The 22,454-nt window shown below is 43.4% G+C and overlaps 1 protein-coding gene across 1 annotated transcript in view; it reads left to right on the forward strand.

Moving 5' to 3' along the window:
* The window catches only part of LOC110516873 (protein eyes shut homolog), a 240,571-nt gene that overhangs the window by 18,135 nt on the left and 199,982 nt on the right, over positions 1–22,454 (forward strand). Inside the window, exons 5-7 of the mRNA XM_090217983.1 lie at positions 2,553–2,743; positions 7,276–7,367; positions 20,098–20,248. Of these exons, the coding sequence (XP_090074109.1) occupies positions 2,553–2,743; positions 7,276–7,367; positions 20,098–20,248 (434 nt within the window). The remainder of the gene's footprint in view (positions 1–2,552; positions 2,744–7,275; positions 7,368–20,097; positions 20,249–22,454) is intronic.

Raw genomic sequence — 22,454 nt, forward strand, 5'->3', positions numbered from 1 at the left:
TATGCATTGAGTCTGAGTGAGTTTAGAAGTGAGATAAAGACTTAATAATGAGCCTCCAAAATATGCATTCAGTAACAGGTGCCATACAGTCTATGTATTGGCACCACAAGATAACACACAACTGACTCATGTAAAGGAGATTTGTAGGGGGCCTATATATTTTGTTATTCATGGTATACCAGTGATGAACTCTCAAGAAAACCAAAGAAACACAGCTCCCTGCCTCCCCTGACACTCTGTAGGAGGGGCAATCACAATCAGAAGCCTTTGATACATTATTTCTGTTCAGATCCATATTTCATATTTCTATGAAGAACGCTAAGGCTCCGTCCCAAATGGTACCCTATTCCCTATATAGTGCACTACTTTTGAACAAATGTAGTGCACTGTCTACAGAAGAGCGTGCCATTTGGGAGGCATCCTAGAACTCTCTATGGAGCGTAATTACATTTCAAGGCTGGCGTTGTAACTTATCACACACTCAGTTGAAGGGTCCTTTTTTTTTTATCATTTTGCCCCAGACCCCTGGCGCTGCTTCCTAGACTGACAAACTCAGTAGGGATGACGTGTTGCATTGCAGCTGAATAGTGGCATACCAATCAGACAGTTTTCATATAAGTAGAAGTCAGAAGTTTACATATACACTTAGGTTTGAGTCATTAAAACTTGTTTTTCAACCACTCCACAAATGTAGTTTTGGCAAGTCGGTTAGGACATCTACTTTGTGCATGACACAAGTAATTTTTCCAACAATTGTTTACAGACAGATTATTTCACTTATAATTCACTGTATCACAATTCCAGTGGGTCAGAAGTTCAGTAAATTGACTGTGCCTTTAAACAGCTTGGAAAATTCCAGAAAATTATGTCGTGGCTTTAGAAGCTTCCGATAGGCTAATTGACATCATTTGAGTCAATTGGAGATGTACCTGTATATGCATTTCAAGGCCTACCTTCAAACTCAATGCCTCTTTGCTTGACATCATGGAAAAATCAAAAGAAATCAGCCAAGACCTCAGAAAAGAATTGTAGACCTCCACAAATCTTGTTCATCCTTGGGAGCAATTTCCAAACGCCTAAAGGTACTGCGTTCCTCTGTACAAACAATAGTACGCAAGTATAAACACCATGATACCACGCAGCCGTCATACCGCTCAGGAAGGAGACGTGTTCTGTCTCCTAGAGATGAACGTACTTTGGTGCGAAAAGTGCAAATCAATCCCAGAACAACAGCAAAGGACCTTGTGAAGATGCTGGAGGAAACAGGTACAAAGTATCTATATCCACAGTAAAACGAGTCCTATATCGACACAATCTGAAAGGCCGCTCATCATGGAAGAAGCCACTGCTCCACAACCGCCATGAAAAAGCCAGACTATCGTTTGCAACTGCACATGGGGACAAAGATTGTACTATTTGGAGAACTGTCCTCTGGTCTGATGTTTGGAGGAAAAATGGGAAGGCTTGCAAGCTGTGAAGCACAGGGGTGGCAGCATCATGTTGTGGGGTAGCTTTGCTGCAGGAGGGACTGGTGCACTTCACGAAATAGATGGCATGATGAGTGAGGAAAAATGTTGTGCATATATTGAAGCAACATCTCAAGACATCAGTCAGGAAGTTAATGCTTGGTTGCAAATGGGTCTTCCAAATGGACAATGACCCCAAGCATGCTTCCAAAGTTGTGGCAAAATGGCTTAAGGACAACAAAGTCAAGGTATTGGAGTGGCCATCACAAAGCCCTGACCTCAATCTTATAGAACATTTGTTCTATTTGTTTTTCAGAACTGAAAAAGCATGTGTGAGCAAGGAGGCCTACAAACCTGACTCAGTTACACCAGCTCTGTCAGGAGGAATGGGCAAAATTCACCCAACTTATTGTGGGAAGCTTGTTGGAGGCTACCCGAAACGTTTGACCCAAGTTAAACAATTTAAATGTAATGCTACCAAATACTAATTGAGTGTATGTAAACTTCTGACCCACTTCTGAATGTGATGAAAGAAATAAAAGCTGAAATAAATAATTCGCTCTACTATTATTCTGACATTTCACACTCTTAAAATAAAGTGGTGATCCTAACTGGCCTAAAACAGGGAATTTTTTACTAGGATTAAATGTCAGAAATTGTGAAAAAGTGAGTTTAAATGTATTTGGCTAAGGTGTATGTAAACTTTCAACTTCAACAGTTCCAACAAGGTATTTATTTATATTAACTCATGAAGTCAGTTAAGAACAAATTCGTATTTGCAATGCCAGCCTAGAATAGGGTTAACTGCCTTGTTCAGGGGCAGAACTGCATATTTTTACCTTGTCAGCTCGGGGATTCGATCTAGCAACCTTTCAGTTACTGGCCCAACGCTCTAACCACTAGGCTACCTGCCTCCCCATAAGATACAGACAATATATAGGAGACAAAATCATCACTTCTATACATTCGACACAATAGCCAATTTCTCAGTGCTCTGTACTGTGAGGGTGTTTTGTGAAATATTACACTTTTCTAAGTTGCTCGTCATCTCCCCGTCTCTCTCCCACCCCCTTTTCCCATCTCCAGACTCCAGCTACGTCCAGTACTCTGGTAATTCCTACTTGGAGTTTGAGGGCATAGACCTTGGTGCCAACAACAACATCACTGTGAGGTTTCAGACCCAGGAGGCCCAGGGGACCATCCTGTACGTTGACCAAGGAGCAGTGACCAGGGGCTTCTTTTTCATGAAACTCTTCATCCAGGAGGGAATGCTACAGGTGAGGCTTTTTTCTGAGTACCAAATGGCACCCTATTCCCTATATAGTGCACTTCTTTTGACCAGGGCTCATGAGACTCAATAACTTGAAAGATAAAGGTTTTGTCCCAAATGGCACCCTATTCTCTCTATCTGCTATGGGAGGCCCTATGGGCTCTGGTCAACAGACTACATAGGGTTATGTTTGGGACACAGCCTCTATGTTTCTAGTCTCTATGAAGTCTTTGATTATTTTCTGTTTCATTGTTGTTTACAGTACTTTACTGCCTATATCGGCTGATGCAGCCTAGAATTGTGCATGTTTTGTGGACTATAGTGCTTTGTGGTATGTTTTTTACCAAACAATTGATGCACTATGTAGCAGACTATTATCATCACCCTGTTCTGATGTATCAGACTATTATCATCACCCTGTTCTGATGCATCATGTAGCAGACTATTATCATCACCCTGTTCTGATGTAGCAGACTGTTATCATCACCCTGTTCTGATGCATCATGTAGCAGACTATTATCATCACCCTGTTCTGATGCACCATGTAGCAGACTATTATCATCACCCTGTTCTGATGCATCATGTAGCAGACTATTATCATCACCCTGTTCTGATGTAGCAGACTATTAGCATCACCCTGTTCTGATGTACCATGTATCAGACTATTATCATCACCCTGTTCTGATATAGCATACTATTATCATCACCCTGTTATGATGCACCATGTAGCAGACTATTATCATCACCCTGTTCTGATATAGCATACTATTATCATCACCCTGTTATGATGCACCATGTAGCAGACTATTATCATCACCCTGTTCTGATGTACCATTTATCAGACTATTATCATCACCCTGTTCTGATGTACCATTTATCAGACTCTTATCATCACCCTGTTCTGATGTAGCATACTATTATCATGACCCTGTTCTGATGCACCATGTATCAGACTATTATCATCACCCTGTTCTGATGTACCATGTAGCAGACTATTATCATCACCCTGTTCTGATGTACCATGTATCAGACTCTTATCATCACCCTGTTCTGATGCACCATGTAGCAGACTATTATCATCACCCTGTTCTGATGTACCATGTAGCAGACTATTATCATCACCCTGTTCTGGTGTATCAGACTATTATCATCACCCTGTTCTGATGCACCATGTAGCAGACTATTATCATCACCCTGTTCTGATGTACCATGTAGCAGATTATTATCATCACCCTGTTCTGATGTACCATGTAGCAGACTATTATCATCACCCTGTTCTTATGTACCATGTAGCAGACTATTTGCATCACCCTCCTCTGATGTACCATGTAGCAGACTCTTATCATCACCCTGTTCTGGTGTATCAGACTATTATCATCACCCTGTTCTGATGCATCATGTAGCAGACTATTATCATCACCCTGTTCTGATGTAGCAGACTATTAGCATCACCCTGTTCTGATGTACCATGTATCAGACTATTATCATCACCCTGTTCTGATATAGCATACTATTATCATCACCCTGTTATGATGCACCATGTAGCAGACTATTATCATCACCCTGTTCTGATATAGCATACTATTATCATCACCCTGTTATGATGCACCATGTAGCAGACTATTATCATCACCCTGTTCTGATGTACCATTTATCAGACTATTATCATCACCCTGTTCTGATGTACCATTTATCAGACTCTTATCATCACCCTGTTCTGATGCACCATGTATCAGACTATTATCATCACCCTGTTCTGATGTACCATGTAGCAGACTATTATCATCACCCTGTTCTGATGTACCATGTATCAGACTCTTATCATCACCCTGTTCTGATGCACCATGTAGCAGACTATTATCATCACCCTGTTCTGATGTACCATGTAGCAGACTATTATCATCACCCTGTTCTGATGTACCATGTAGCAGACTATTATCATCACCCTGTTCTGGTGTATCAGACTATTATCATCACCCTGTTCTGATGCACCATGTAGCAGACTATTATCATCACCCTGTTCTGATGCACCATGAAGCAGATTATTATCATCACCCTGTTCTGATGTACCATGTAGCAGACTATTATCATCACCCTGTTCTTATGTACCATGTAGCAGACTATTTGCATCACCCTCCTCTGATGTACCATGTAGCAGATTCTTATCATCACCCTGTTCTGGTGTATCAGACTATTATCATCACCCTGTTCTGATGTACCATGTAGCAGATTATTATCATCACCCTGTTCTGATGTACCATGTAGCAGATTATTATCATCACCCTGTTCTGATGTAGCAGACTTTTATCACCACCCTGTTCGGATGTAGTATGTATCAGACTATTATCATCACCCTGTTCTGATGCATCATGTATCAGATTATTATCATCACCCTGTTCTGATGTAGCAGACTATTATCATCACCCTGTTTTGATGCACCATGTCGCAGACTATTATCATCACCCTGTTCGGATGTAGTATGTATCAGACTATTATCATCACCCTGTTCTGATGCATCATGTATCAGATTATTATCATCACCCTGTTCTTATGTAGCAGACTATTATCATCACCCTGTTCTGATGTAGCAGACTATTATCATCACCCTGTTCGGATGTAGTATGTATCAGACTATTATCATCACCCTGTTCTGATGCATCATGTATCAGATTATTATCATCACCCTGTTCTGATGTAGCAGACTATTATCATCACCCTGTTTTGATGCACCATGTAGCAGACTATTATCATCACCCTGTTCTGATGCACCATGTAGCAGACTATTATCATCACCCTGTTCTGATGTACCATGTAGCAGATTATTATCATCACCCTGTTCTGATGTACCATGTAGCAGACTATTATCATCACCCTGTTCTTATGTACCATGTAGCAGACTATTTGCATCACCCTCCTCTGAAGTACCATGTAGCAGACTATTATCATCACCCTGTTCTGATGTAGCAGACTTTTATCACCACCCTGTTCTGATGCACCATGTATCCGACTATCATCATCACCCTGTTCTGATGCCACATGTAGGAGACTATTATCATCACCCTGTTCTGATGTACCATGTATCCGACTATCATCATCACCTTGTTCTGATGCCACATGTAGCAGACTATTATCATCACCCTGTTCTGATGTAGCAGACTATTATCATCACCCTGTTCGGATGTAGTATGTATCAGACTATTATCATCACCCTGTTCTGATATATCATGTATCAGATTATTATCATCACCCGTTTCTGATGTAGCAGACTATTGTCATCACCCTGTTTTGATGCACCATGTAGCAGACTATTATCATCACCCTGTTCTGATGCACCATGTAGCAGACTATTATCATCACCCTGTTCTGATGCCACATGTAGCAGATTATTATCATCACCCTGTTCTTATGTAGCAGACTATTATCATCACCCTGTTCTGATTCACCATGTAGCATACTATTATCATCACCCTGTTTGGATGTAGTATGTATCAGATTATTATCATCACCCTGTTCTGATGTAGCAGACTATTATCCTCACCCTGTTTTGATGCACCATGTAGCAGACTATTATCATCACCCTGTTCTGATGCCACATGTAGCAGACTATTATCATCACCCTGTTCTGATGTAGCAGACTATTATCATCACCCTGTTCTGATGTATCAGACTATTATCATCACCCTGTTCTGGTGCCACATGTAGCAGACTATTATCATCACCCTGTTCTGATGTAGCAGACTATTATCATCATCCTGTTCTGATGTATCAGACTATTATCATCACCCTGTTCTGATGCACCATGTAGCAGACTATTATCATCACCCTGTTCTGATGCACCATGTAGCAGACTATTATCATCACCCTGTTCTGGTGCCACATGTAGCAGACTATTATCATCGCCCTGTTCTGATGTACCAGACTATTATCATCACCCTGTTCTGATTCACCATGTATCAGACTATTATCATCACCCTGTTCTGATGTAGCAGACTATTATCATCACCCTGTTCTGATGCACCATGTAGCAGACTATTATCATCACCCTGTTCTGATGTACCATGTAGCAGATTATTATCATCACCCTGTTCTGATGTACCATGTAGCAGACTATTATCATCACCCTGTTCTGATGTAGCAGACTTTTATCACCACCCTGTTCTGATGCACCATGTATCCGACTATCATCATCACCTTGTTCTGATGCCACATGTAGGAGACTATTATCATCACCCTGTTCTGATGTAGCAGACTATTATCATCACCCTGTTCGGATGTAGTATGTATCAGACTATTATCATCACCCTGTTCTGATGCATCATGTATCAGATTATTATCATCACCCTGTTCTGATGTAGCAGACTATTATCATCACCCTGTTTTGATGCACCATGTAGCAGACTATTATCATCACCCTGTTCTGATGCACCATGTAGCAGATTATTATCATCACCCTGTTCTGATGTACCATGTAGCAGACTATTATCATCACCCTGTTCTGATGCACCATGTAGACTGTTTATTCTCTGTACTGTGTTTCAGTATGTCTTCTCCTGTAACCGAGAGGAAGGGATCAGAAGGATCAATACATTCATCCGTGTTGACGACGGCAATCCATACATCGTCTACGTCAGGTGGGTTTACTTTCTTAGGGATTTTGGGCCGCTTTCCCCTATACAGAATAATCCTAGTCCTGGACAAAAAAGTGCTTTGAATGGAGAATCAGGACAGGGTTTAATCTATGTCTGGGAAACCACCTCCTAAAGATCCAATGAAGCTGTTTCAATCTAAATATCAAATCATTTCTTGGTAACAATTAAGTACCTTACTGTGATTTGTTTTCAATTCAAATTCTTAGCAAAGAGCAATTTCTCAAGCAATAATTTTGCTAGGACTGCCTGGGAGTGGTCTGAGTGGGGAGGGGACACTGAAAACCAGCTGTTATAGGCAGAGAGGTTTGGAACTCTCTTTCTTGTTGGTCTAATAACTAATTTACGTTTGGTGATGTCACCAGGCAGGCCAAAACTCCATCCCACCAAACAAAACAGGCTGAAATTTCAGGCAGTCTTTTCAAACAACTCATACACTAAAAGGGCATTATCATCATTTTCACAATTCCACAGTATTATTCCAGCCTCATAGTGTGGAAATGTATATAAAACACAGACAAATTCAGTTTTTGACTGCACTGGGCCTTTAATGAAAACATAAGCCTACTGCATAGAGGCTGGTACATGGTTAAAACAAGTTGTAACGAAGCATTATACCTGTAGGCCTAAAGAATCATCAGAATGGTTTACAAACCTGTAATGACATGGTAAATACAACATCATAAGCCTCATAGAATTAGCTTGAGATATGAATTTGTACCGATTGACATGCCCAATATGTTCCTAAGTTGTTTTGGGGTGTCAAAATACAATATCTCCAGTGAATGACAAGAGTTAGGCAGTTTCAAAATGATAAACTGATCAGCGCTCTAAAGTAATAAAAGTGGCCCTGCAGCTTCAAAATGTTTCTCATTTAAGGCTAAGGGCTGCTGGCTGTGACTTGATGCCAATTCCTCATTTTAAGTGTATTAGTCTGTCATGTCTGTTTTTCAATTGAATAAAAACCAGCATCACTTGAAAATGCAACAGCAGCACAAATCCATCATTACGCCCTGGCAGCAGCCAGTGTAGAGACAGAGAGAGGGAGAGCTGGCATAACCAGTGTAGAGACAGAGAGAGGGAGAGCTGGCATAACCAGTGTAGAGACAGAGAGAGAGAGAGCTGGCATAACCAGTGTAGAGACAGAGAGAGGGAGAGCTGGCATAACCAGTGTAGAGACAGAGAGAGGGGAGAGGGAGAGCTGGCATAACCAGTATAGAGACAGAGAGAGGGAGAGCTGGCATAACCAGTGTAGAGACAGAGAGAGGGAGAGCTGGCATAACCAGTGTAGAGACAGAGCGAGGGGAGAGGGAGAGCTGGCATAACCAGTATAGAGACAGAGAGAGGGAGAGCTGGCATAACCAGTGTAGAGACAGAGAGAGGGAGAGCTGGCATAACCAGTGTAGAAATAGAGGGGAGAGGGAGAGCTGGCATAACCAGTGTAGAGACGGAGGGAGGGGAGAGGGAGAGCTGGCATAACCAGTGTAGAGACAGAGCGAGAATAACCAGTGTAGAGATAGAGAGAGGGAGAGCTGGCATAACCAGTGTAGAGACAGAACGAGAGAGAGCTGGCATAACCAGTGTAGAGACAGAACGAGAGAGAGCTGGCATAACCAGTGTAGAGATAGAGGGAGAGCTGGCATAACCAGTGTAGAGACAGAGCGAGAGAGAGCTGGCATAACCAGTGTAGAGATAGAGAGAGAGGGAGAGCTGGCATAACCAGTGTAGAGATAGAGAGAGAGGGAGAGCTGGCATAACCAGTATAGAGACAGAGAGAGAGAGAGAGCTGGCATAACGAGTGTAGAGAGGGAGAGCTGGCATAACCAGTGTAGAGACAGAGAGAGAGAGAGCTGGCATAACCAGTTTAGAGATAGAGAGAGAGAGAGCTGGCATAACGAGTGTAGAGATAGAGAGAGGGAGAGCTGGCATAACCAGTGTAGAGACAGAGGGAGGGCGAGGGAGAGCTGGCATAACTAGTGTAGAGACGGAGGGAGGGGAGAGGGAGAGCTGGCATAACCAGTGTAGAGATAGAGAGGGAGAGCTGGCATAACCAGTGTAGAGACAGAGGGAGGGAGAGCTGGCATAACCAGTGTAGAGATAGAGAGAGGGAGAGCTGGCATAACCAGTGTAGAGACAGAGGGAGGGGAGAGGGAGAGCTGGCATAACCAGTATAGAGATAGAGAGAGGGAGAGCTGGCATAACCAGTATAGAGATAGAGAGAGGGAGAGCTGGCATAACCAGTATAGAGATAGAGAGAGGGAGAGCTGGCATAACCAGTGTAGAGACAGAGAGGGAGAGCTGGCATAACCAGTGTAGAGACAGAGAGAGAGAGAGCTGGCATAACCAGTTTAGAGACAGAGAGAGAGAGAGCTGGCATAACCAGTTTAGAGACAGAGAGAGAGAGAGCTGGCATAACCAGTGTAGAGACAGAGGGAGGGAGAGCTGGCATAACCAGTGTAGAGACAGAGAGAGGGAGAGCTGGCATAACGAGTGTAGAGAGGGAGAGCTGGCATAACCAGTGTAGAGATAGAGAGAGAGAGAGCTGGCATAACCAGTGTAGAGACAGAGAGAGGGAGAGCTGGCATAACCAGTGTAGAGACAGAGAGAGGGAGAGCTGGCATAACCAGTGTAGAGAGGGAGAGCTGGCATAACCAGTGTAGAGACAGAGAGAGGGAGAGCTGGCATAACCAGTGTAGAGAGGGAGAGCTGGCATAACCAGTGTAGAGACAGAGGGAGGGAGAGCTGGCATAACCAGTGTAGAGACAGAGAGAGGGAGAGCTGGCATAACGAGTGTAGAGAGGGAGAGCTGGCATAACCAGTGTAGAGATAGAGAGAGGGGAGAGCTGGCATAACCAGTGTAGAGATAGAGAGGGAGAGGGATGGCTGGAATAATCAGGGTAGAGAGAGAAGGAGGGAAGAGGGAGAGCTGGCATAATCAAATCAAATTGTATTGGTCACATACACATTGTTAGCGGATGTTATTGCGACTGGAGCGAAATGTTTATGATTCTAGTTCTGACAATGCAGTGATATCTAACAAGGAATTTAACAAATTCACAATGATTACGTTATACACACACAATGTAAGGGGATGGAATAAGAATATGTAAATAAAAATATATGAATTTGAGATGGCCGTGCGGCATAGACAAGATACAATAGATGGTATAAAATACTGTATACACACATACATACATACATACATACATACATACATACATACATACATACATACATACATACCTGCATACATATGAGATGAGTAATGTAGGATATGTAAACATTATTAAAGTGGAATTATTTAAAGTGACTAGTGATACCTTTATTAAATCCATTTATTAATTAAAGTGGCCAGTGGTTTGAGTCAGTATGTTGGCAGCAGCCTCTTTATGTTAGTGGTGGCTGTTTAACAGTCTGAACAGGCCTTGAGATAGAAGCTGTTTTTCAGTCTCTCGGTCCCAACTTTGATGCTCCTGTACTGACCTCGCCTTCTGGATGAAAGCGAGGTTAACAGGCAGTGGCTCGGGTGGTTGTTGTCCTTGATTATCTTTTTGGCCTTCCTGCAACAACGGGTGCTGTAGGTGTCCTGGAGGGCAGGTAGTTTGCCCCGGTGATGCGTTGTGCAGACCACACCACCCTCTGGAGAGCATTGCGGTTGAGAGCAGTTCAGTTGCCATACCAGGCGGTGATACAGCCCGACAGGATGCTCTCGATTGTGCATCTGTAAAAGTTTGTGAGGAATTTAGGTGACAAGACAAATTTCTTCAGCCTCCTGGGGTTGAAGAGGTGCTGTTGCACCTTCTTCACCACGCTGTCTGTGTGGGTGGACCATTTCAGTTTGTCCGTGATGTGTACACTGAGGAACTTAAAACTTTCCACCTTCTCCACTACTGTCCCGTTGACGTGGATAGGGGGGTGCTCCATCTGCTGTTTCCTGAAGTCCACAATCATCTCCTTTGTTTTGTTGACGTTGAGTGTGAGGTCATTTTCCTGACACCACACTCCGAGGGCCCTCACCTCCTCCCTGTTGGCTGTCTCATTGTTGTTGGTAATCAGGCCTACCACTGTAGTATCGTCTGCAAACTTGATTATTGAGTTGGAAGTGTGCGTGGCCACGCAGTCATTGGTGAACAGGGAGTACAGGAGAGGGCTGAGAACGCACTATTGTGGGGCCCCAGTGTTGAGGATCAGTGGGGTGGAGATGTTGTTTCCTACCTTCACCAACTGGGGGCGGCCCATCAGGAAGTCCAGGACCCAGTTGCACAGGGTGGGGTTGAGACCCAGGGTCTAGAGCTTAATGACGAGTTTGGAGGGTACTGTGGTGTTAAATGCTGAGCTGTAGTCGATGAACAACATTCTTACATAGGTATTCCTCTTGTCCAGATGGGTTAGTGCAGTGTGATTGCGTCGTCTGTGGACCTATTGGGGCGGTAAGCAAATTGGAGTGGGTCTAGGGTGTCAGGTAGGGTGGAGGTGATCTGATCCTTGACTAGTCTCTCAAAGCACTTCATGATGACAGAAGTGAGTGCAACGGGGCAATAGTCATTTATTTAAGTTACCTTAGATTTCTTGTGAACAGGAACAATGCTGGCCATCTTGAAGCATGTGGGGGCAACAGACTGGGATAGGGATTGATTGAATATGTCCGTAAACACACCAGCCAGCTGGTCTGCGCATGCTCTGAGGACGCGGCTAGGGATGCCGTCTGGGCCGGCAGCCTTGCGAGGGTTAACACGTTTAAATGTTTTACTCATGTCGGCCATGGAGAAGGAAAGCCCACAGTCTATGGTAGCGGGCCGTGTCGGTGGCACTGTGTTGTCCTCAAAGCGCACAGAGAAGTTGTTTAGTTTGTCTGGGAGCAAGACGTCGATGTCTGCGACGGGGCTGGTTTTCTTTTTGTAGTCCGTGATTGACTGTAGACCCTGCCACATATGTCTCGTGTCTGAATCCGTTGAATTGCGACTCCACTTTGTCTCTATACTGACGCTTTGCTTGTTTGATTGCCTTGAGAAAGGAATAACTACACTGTTTGTATTCAGTCATGTTTCCAGGAGCCTTGCCATGATTAAATGCAGTGGTTCGCGGTTTCAGTTTTGTGTGAATGCTGCCATCAATCCACAGTTTCTGATTAGAGAGAGAGGGAGGGAGAGGGAGAACTGGCATAACCAGTGTAGACACAGAGGGAGGGAGGGAGAGGGAGAACTGGCATAACCAGTATAGACACAGAGGGAGGGAGGGAGAGGGAAAACTGGCATAACCAGTGTAGAGACAGAGGGAGGGAAGAGGGAGAGCTGGCATAACCAGTGTAGAGACAGAGGGAGGGAGGGAGGGAATGAGGGAGAGCTGTCATAACCAGTGTAGAGACAGAGGGAGGGAAGAGGGAGAGCTGGCATAACCAGTGTAGACACAGAGGGAGGGAGGGAGGGAATGAGGGAGAGCTGTCATAACCAGTATAGACACAGAGGGAGGGAGGGAGAGGGAAAACTGGCATAACCAGTGTAGAGACAGAGGGAGGGAAGAGGGAGAGCTGGCATAACCAGTGTAGAGACAGAGGGAGGGAGGGAGGGAATGAGGGAGAGCTGTCATAACCAGTGTAGACACAGAGGGAGGGAGGGAGAGCTGTCATAACCAGTGTAGAGACAGAGGGAGGGAAGAGGGAGAGCTGGCATAACCAGTGTAGACACAGAGGGAGGGAGGGAGGGAATGAGGGAGAGCTGTCATAACCAGTGTAGACACAGAGGGATGGAGGGAGGGAGAGGGAGAACTGGCATAACCAGTGTAGACACAGAGGGAGGGAGGGAGAGGGAAAACTGGCATAACCAGTGTAGAGAAAGAGGGAGGGAATGAGGGAGAGCTGGCATAACCAGTGTAGAGAAAGAGGGAGAGCTGGCATAACCAGTGTAGAGAAAGAGGGAGGAAATGAGGGAGAGCTGGCATAACCAGTGTAGAGAAAGAGGGAGGGAAGAGGGAGAGCTGGCATAACCAGTGTAGAGACACAGGGAGGGAGAGGAGAAAACAGGTCTCCAAGCTTCACCTCGACTAAAGCAAATCTTTAGTGATGGGCTGATGACCACAGCCTCCATCTCTGTCTGATCCAGAGATAGAGCCACCACTGGGACAAGGATGGGCCTCCATCCCTCCCTCCTTCCCTCTATCCATCCCCAACATCACTGCTTCACCCACCTGTCCACCAGCCTGCTTCATTATAACGTTTGAACCTTTTAATAGATCTTCCCGTCCAAGACGAATTTCAATATGTTTAATAGAAATCCCCAGAGGCTGGGGCTGCATGGCTTCTGAAGGGTGGTGTCCCAAATGGAACTCTATTCCCTACATAGTCCAGTACTTTTGACAAAAGTAGTGCACTAAATTGGGAATAGGATGCCATTTGTAATGCTTCTCAAGGACTCTGTCTGTCTGAGGGGCCTGGTGCCCTCTGGCTAGAGGCCAGGCAGTCCTTTTTCTCTGGCAGAGCGATCCTAAATTAACCACCTCCCTCCCTCCTCCACATCCTCCCTCCTTCCCTCCTCCACATCCTCCATCTCTCTCTTTCCGCGCCGGCTCTGGAGGAAGGACTTAGGTAGCCCCGGGTCTCTCTCTCTTCTCTCTCACCCCGATAGTTGTGCCACAGCCACCAAACACCACACAGCCAGCCTGCAAATGACAGGTTTAACAAATCAGGGTTGATTGCTTCCTAGACCTCCCTCCCTCTCTCCATCCTTCCATCCCTCCCCTCGACGAGGGGGTATCAGTAGGCACCAGGGAGGGAGGGATAGAGGGATGTAATGAAAGAGGGAGGAAGGGGAAGCACATCTGTGGACAGAGTACCCTCCAGCTGCACATAGTTATCCCAGAATCAGGTAATTATCTCCTCTCCCCTGTTGTTTGGAAAAGGGGCTGAATTAGCTTTGGAAATCTCCCAGTGGATCCTCACGGCTCGGCTCAGTGATGGCTCAGGCTCCAGTCCAGAGCAGGCTGGCTGTCCGACTCCAATACGCACAAGGTGTCTGAAGAGGGTAGGGGAGAGGCTGAAGGAAAAGGGGAAGGAAGAGGGGAGCGGAGGGTTGAGGCGAGGGAAGAGGGGAAGGAAGTGGGGAGGGAAGAGGGAGGGGAGAGGGGAAGAAAGACGGGAGGGAAGAGGGGAAGGATGACGGGAGGGAAGAGGGGAAGGAAGAAGGGAGGGAAGAGGGGAGGGAGGAGGGGAGGGATGAGGGGAAGGAAGAGGGTAGGAGAAGGAAAAGGGGAGGGGAAGGGAGGGGAGAGGGGAGGGATGAGGGTAAGGAAGAGGGGAGGGGAAGGGAGGGAAGAGGGGATGGGGAGGGGAGGGGAGTGAAGAGGGGTGGAGGTGGGTAGGGAATAAGGGAGGGAGGGGAGAGGGGAAGGAAGAGGGGAAGGAAGTGGGGAGGGGAAGGAAGAGGGGAGGGGAAGGAAGAGGGGAGGGGAAGGAAGCGGGAGGGGAGGTAAGAGGGGAGGAGGTGGGTAGGGAATAAGGGAGGGAGGGGAGAGGGGAAGGAAGCGGGAGGGGAGGTAAGAGGGGAGGGGAAGGAAGGAAGCGGGAGGGGAGGTAAGAGGGGAGGGATGAGGGGAGGGGAAGGATGAGGGGAAGGAAGAGGGGAGGGGAAGGAAGCGGGAGGGGAGTGAAGAGGGGTGGAGGTGGGGAGGGAATAAGGGAGGGAGGGGAGAGGGGAAGGAAGAGGGGAGGGGAAGGAAGAGGGGAGGGGAAGGAAGAGGGGAAGGGGAGGGGAGAGGGGAAGGAAGAGGGGAGGGGAAGGAAGAGGGGAAGGGGAGGGGAGAGGGGAGGTAAGAGGGGAGGTAAGTGGGGAAGGAAGAGGGGAAATGGAAGGGTATAATAAAATAAAAGGGTATAAGTGCCCAGAGGAAAGTGGAATAAAAATACCTTGAGGTTAAATGTGACTCTGCTTCCCTGTCTCATCGGCCGGCCTTTGGTTGTGGTTGCTGCTGTTTATGGAGCTGCTGTTTATGATTGGTTTATTCTCATGGCACCCTAAATAGTTGAAATAGCTTATTGTAAAGGACGGTTGGGACAGAGATAAATCCACATATAGAAAGAATCCTGTAGATTATGTACTGCATTTGAAAGACATGAGACCTTATTCTCAATCTCCATACCACCAGAGTCAAAATGATCAGATAGGAAGTAAAAAATACACTTTTAATTAACATATCAGTCTACATGACATGATAGCTGCTACCTGCTGTATCTGAAGTCCACCCTTACATATCATGACATGATAGCATCTAGTGTTTCATTACTCTGAGCCTTGATTGAGACATGAAATGATCCCTGAGTAACTGTGCCATGTTAAAAACACATTGATTCACTATCCTTACGTCTTAACTTTAGTTCAATATTTCATTATCAAATCAAATCAAAATCTAATTTTATTTGTCACATGCGCCAAATACAACAGGTGTAGTAGACCTTACCGTGAAATGGTTACTTGCAATCCCTTAACCAACAATATAGTTCAAGAAATAGTTACGAAAATATTTACAAAATAAACTAAAGTTAAAAAAAATATATACAAAAAAATACAGAAAAGTAACACAAGAAAATGACATAACAATAACGAGGATATATACGGGGGTAAGATGCACTCACGAGTCAATACGGGTCCCATAAAGTTGTGCACTATTGTGTACAGTGATACCCAATTCGTATGATACGTTACAAAGGATTATGTGCATTTGTACAATATGTTAGGATTTTGTACGTGCTTAAGATCCATTTCTCTTCAACATGTTCACTAGCATACTACTTAGTATGAGGCAATATACTGACATGAATTCTATGTGGTATATTAGTGTGGATATTGGAACAGAACTAACATGTCTATAATATAAATAAGATTGTGAATGCCATGCCCTGCTACTGTGTATGCTCTAGCAAGGCAATTCATGCCTTAATGCCTGCTGAATCATGTGAGAATGATGTTTGGATGTGGTCGGATGACTGATTAGTAGACAGAATGTAGTCAGATGACATATGGCTAGAGAGAATGTAGTCGGATGACATATGGTTAGAGAGGATGTGGTTAGATGACATATGGGTATTGACGATGTGGTTAGATGACATATGGGTAGAGAGGATGTGGTTAGATGACATATGGCTAGAGAGAATGTAGTCGGATGACATATGGTTAGAGAGGATGTGGTTAGATGACATATGGGTATTGACGATGTGGTTAGATGACATATGGGTAGAGAGGATGTGGTTAGATGACATATGGGTAGAGAGGATGTGGTTAGATGACATATGGGTAGAGAGGATGTGGTTAGATGACATATGGGTAGAGAGGATGTGGTTAGATGACATATGGGTAGAGAGGATGTGGTTAGATGACATATGGTTAGAGAGGATGTGGTTAGATGACATATGGGTAGAGAGGATGTGGTTAGATGACATATGGGTAGAGAGGATGTGGTTAGATGACATATGGGTAGAGAGGATGTGGTTAGATGACATATGGTTAGAGAGGATGTGGTTAGATGACATATGGGTAGAGAGGATGTGGTTAGATGACATATGGTTAGAGAGGATGTGGTTAGATGACATATGGTTAGAGAGGATGTGGTTAGATGACATATGGGTATTGAGGATGTGGTTAGATGACATATGGTTAGAGAGGATGTGGTTAGATGACATATGGTTAGAGAGGATGTGGTTAGATGACATATGGGTAGAGAGGATGTGGTTAGATGACATATGGGTATTGAGGATGTGGTTAGATGACATATGGTTAGAGAGGATGTGGTTAGATGACATATGGGTATTGAGGATGTGGTTAGATGACATATGGGTAGAGAGGATGTGGTTAGATGACATATGGGTAGAGAGGATGTGGTTAGATGACATATGGGTAGAAGGTGCCAGAGTGTCTCAGGAGGGTAACTCCTTGTCAGTGGTTGCCAAATAAACGATCACCAGTACTATTTCTGTTATACATAGGGAATATATAAACAATTTATAATGGCCTAATTTATGGTATAATGTGTTAGATTGGGAGCATTGATGGGGAATAGATATAATGATATGGTTCAGTTTGTGTTCGATGTGCAAGTACATTACATTAGCTAGGTCTGAGACATCATGGTGCTGCTCCTCTGTGTTTGTGCTTTAATGTTATGATGAGCCTCCAAGCCATGCTGTCAGCCTTGCTGCTCTCAGCAGGCATGGCCACCTGTAGTTGAAGAGAGAGAACGTGAAAGAGGGGGAGGGGGCTGGGTGGGGGGATGGATGGAAAGAGAGGGGGAGTGAGTGAGTGAGTGAGTGTGAGAGTGAGAGAGAGAAGGGGGGGGGGCGGACAGACGGAGTGGACGGACGAAGCTTGCCTTACAATATCCTCTCACATGTCACTCCAACTGTGTCATTTTGAAATGAATGAGGATAGCTGGCTGAAGATGGAGGGAGACGAGAGGATGTTGTTGGTGACTCTGTCACGGTTGAGCATCCAATCAACAGAGACATATTTGTAATCAAGTGGAAGAGAAAAGACACTATGGGAACTAAACTATCGAGTCCCAAATGGCACCCTATTCCCTATATGCCCTGGTCAAAAGTAGTGCCCTATACAGGGAATAGGGTGGCATTTGGAACACATCCACATAAAAACATCTGGTAATTATAACACAGCTTCAACCTAACCACTGCAATCTCACGTCGTGACTCTTAAGTCAACAGGCCATGTTGGTGCTTGTTGCAACCCTGCTGAAGCTCTTTCCACCCAAAACATGACTTATAAGATATCCATTACGGTGTGGGACGATGTTCAACATTACCAAAGTGCTGGAGTTTCAACATCATTTAGGTTGTACAAGCCAGAAGTTGAAATGAAAGTTGCTGTATTGCAGCATGTGTCACGTAGCTACAACGTTAGTCCAGAGGGGTAATGTCCTAGATTCAACTCAATGCAGTGCACAATATACACGACAGGACCAAACGTATGTGGATACCATCTCGTCAAACATCTCATTCCAAAATCATGGGCATTAATATGGAGTTGGTCCCCTCTTCGCTGCTATAACAGCCTCCACTCTTCTGGGAAGGCTTTCCACTAGATGTTGGAACATTGCTGCAGGGACGTGCTTAAATTCAGCCACAAGCATTAGTGAGGTCGGGCACTGATGTTGGGCGATTAGGCCTGGCTCGCAGTCGACATTCCAATTAATCACAATGGTGTTCGATGGGGTTACGGTCAGGGCTCTGTGCAGACCAGTCAAGTTCTTCCACAACTATCTTGACAAACCTTTTCTGTATGGACCTCACTTTGTGCACGGGGGCATTTTCATGCTGAAACTGGAAAGGGCTTTCCCCTAACTGTTGCCACAAAGTCGGAAGCACAGAATAGTCTAGAATGTCATTGTGTGCTGTAGCTTTAAGATTTCCCTTCACTGGAACTAAGGGGCCTAGCCCGAACCATGGAAAACAGCCCCAGACCATTATTCCTCCTCCTCCAAAACACTATACATGTGGGCAGGTAGCATTCGTTCCATCAGACTACCAGATGGTAAAGTGTGAATCATCACTCCAGAGAACGTGTTTCCACTGCTCCAGAGTCCAATGGTGGCGAGCTTTACACCCCTCCAGCCGACTCTTGGCATTGAGCATGGTGATGCAAGGCTTGTGTGCGGCTGCTGGGTCCATGAAAACCCATTTCATGAAGCTCCTGACGAACGGTTATTGTGACGTAGCTTCCAGAGGCAGTTTAGAACTCGGTAGTGAGTGTTGTAACCAAGGACAGGCTACGCTTTTCAGCGGTCCCTTTCTGTGAGCTTGTGTGGCCTACCAATTCATAGCTGAGCCGTTGTTTGCTCCTAGACATTTCCACTTCACAACAACAGCACTTACAGTTGACCGGGGCAGCTCTATCAGGGCAGAGGCCAATCTACTGCCAAATGTTTGTCAATGGAGATTGCATGGCTGTGTGCTCAATTTTATACACCTGTCAACAATGGATGTGGCTGAAATAGCCGAATCCACAAATTTGAAGGGGTGGCCACATACTTTTGTATATATAGTGTATACCTGGTATATATAGTGTATACCTGGTATATATAGTTTATACCTGGTATATATAGTGTATACCTGGTATATATAGTGTATACCTGGTATATATAGTGTATACCTGGTATATATAGTGTATACCTGGTATATATAGTGTATACCTGGTGTATATATAGTGTATACCTGGTATATATAGTGTATACCTGGTGTATATATAGTGTATACCTGGTATCCTTGGAAACACTGGTCTTATTCATTAGTACCCTTCTCACTCAGTTCAACCTGTTTTCTGTGTGAAGATATTAAGAAGGCAAAACAGTCATGAAATAAGCATTAGGAAAGCTGTTAAAGTAATTGTGTACTCCTCAGGCAAGCCTAATAGAAACCTATTACAATAAGGCAGTTTAGTCTTATAATGTCCATTGGTGATATTTATGTAAAACACCATCATTAGTTTTGAATATTTACGTTCATTAAGCAAACATATTACAACCCTTTAAAAATGTTGGTTTTCTAATAATACAGAAACTATTCCAATATGACATTTAGTTTAGTTTTTTTAATTTGGAAATGTATATTGAGAACCTCTGTATTTCCTGTGAACATATTTCCTGTGAACATATTTCCTGTGAACATATTTATTGTTAACATTTTTCTTGTGAACATATTTCTTGTGGACATTTGTTACAGACAACAACTGGCGCCATGCGAAGCGGAGGTGGTCGTGTCTGGGTATGAGAGAGTCAGAAGCCAGCCCAGCAACTACTGGTCAGGACTCACCATACAGAGAACGAGCCATCTGTTTATAGGGGGCTTGCCTCGTCGATACCTGCCATATCAGGTGAGTTAGTGTGGTTTCTGAGGTCTATACCTATTGACAATACATATCGGTAGTAATATGTGATGTTATATATACTATATAATTTAATCCCTATCAAATCCAAATAAAATCTCATTTTATCCCACTTTGTAACAGTAAATGTGTTTATTTTAATAATTTTGGTAGGCATTGTGCATGCTCTTTCTTTTGTCGCTGACACAACCTCCTCTCCTTGGAGTGTAATTGAAGTGCAATTTACTACATACATAATACCCAAGTGTTTAACATAATACACAGTTTACTACATACATAATACCCAAGTGTTTAACATAATACACAGTTTACTACATACATAATACCCAAGTGTTTAACATAATACACAGTTTACTACATACATAATACCCAAGTGTTAAACATAGTACACAGTTTACTACATACATAATACCCAAGTGTTTAACATAATACACAGTTTACTACATACATAATACCCAAGTGTTTAACATAGTACACAGTTTACTACATACATAATACCCAAGTGTTTAACATAGTACACAGTTTACTACATACATAATACCCAAGTGTTAAACATAGTACACAGTTTACTACGTACATAATACCCAAGTGTTTAACATAGTACACAGTTTACTACATACATAATACCCAAGTGTTAAACATAGTACACAGTTTACTACGTACATAATACCCAAGTGTTTAACATAGTACACAGTTTACTACATACATAATACCCAAGTGTTTAACATAGTACACAGTTTACTACATACATAATACCCAAGTGTTTAACATAGTACACAGTTTACTACATACATAATACCCAAGTGTTTAACATAGTACACAGTTTACTACATACATAATACCCAAGTGTTTAACATAGTACACAGTTTACTACATACATAATACCCAAGTGTTTAACATAGTACACAGTTTACTACATACATAATACCCAAGTGTTTAACATAATACACAGTTTCTGGTACTTCTATTGTATTACATAGAATCCTGTTGTATACCATTTGCTCCAGTACTCTTCATAGGCATAGTATAAAACACCCTATTCCCTATATAGTGCACCACTTTTGAATACAGCCCAATGGGTCCTTGACAAAAGTAAGTAGTACACTATGTAGTGAGTATGGGGTAATGAGGGGCACACCCTATAGCTGCAGTATGACATCATACAACCCTGAGTGTCTGTTACTGATTTAGCCGAGTCAGGAATAATGTAATGTATGTCAAGGATAATGTAATGCATGTAAGGGATAATGTAATGTATGTCAGGGATAATATAACGTATGTCAGGGATAATGTAATGTATGTCAGGGATAATATAACGTATGTTAGGGATAATGTAATGTATGTCAGGGATAATATAACGTATGTTAGGGATAATGTAATGTATGTCAGGGATAATATAACGTATGTTAGGGATAATGTAATGTATATCAGGGATAATATAACGTATGTTAGGGATAATGTAATGTATGTCAGGGATAATATAACGTATGTTAGGGATAATGTAATGTATGTCAGGGATAATATAACGTATGTTAGGGATAATGTAATGTATATCAGGGATAATATAACGTATGTTAGGGATAATGTAATGTATGTCAGGGATAATATAACGTATGTTAGGGATAATGTAATGTATGTCAGGGATAATATAACGTATGTCAGGGATAATGTAATGCATGTCATGGATAATATAACGTATGTTAGGGATAATGTAATGTATGGCAGGGATAATATAATGTATGTTAGGGATAATGTAATGTATGTCAGGGATAATATAACGTATGTTAGGGATAATGTAATGCATGTCATGGATAATATAACGTATGCCATGGATAATGTAACGTATGTCAGGGATAATGTACTGTATGTCAGGGATAATGTAACGTATGTCAGGGATAATGTACTGTATGTCAGGGATAATATAACGTATGTTAGGGATAATGTAATGTATGTCAGGGATAATGTAATGTATGTCAGGGATAATGTAATGTATGTCAGGGGTAATGTTACGTATGTCATGGATAATGTAACAAATGTCATGTGGTAATGTAACATATGTCAGGGATAATGTAATGTATGTCAGGTATAATGTAATGTATGTCAGGTATAATGTAATGTATGTCAGGGATAATGTAACGTATGCAATGGACAAGGTTCTAAAGAGGGTCTTGTACTACTATAGCGATACGTTATA

The sequence above is a fragment of the Oncorhynchus mykiss genome, chromosome 23, assembly GCF_057628025.1.
Source record: "Oncorhynchus mykiss isolate SJ-2025 chromosome 23, ASM5762802v1, whole genome shotgun sequence".
Taxonomy (NCBI): Eukaryota; Metazoa; Chordata; class Actinopteri; order Salmoniformes; family Salmonidae; genus Oncorhynchus; species Oncorhynchus mykiss.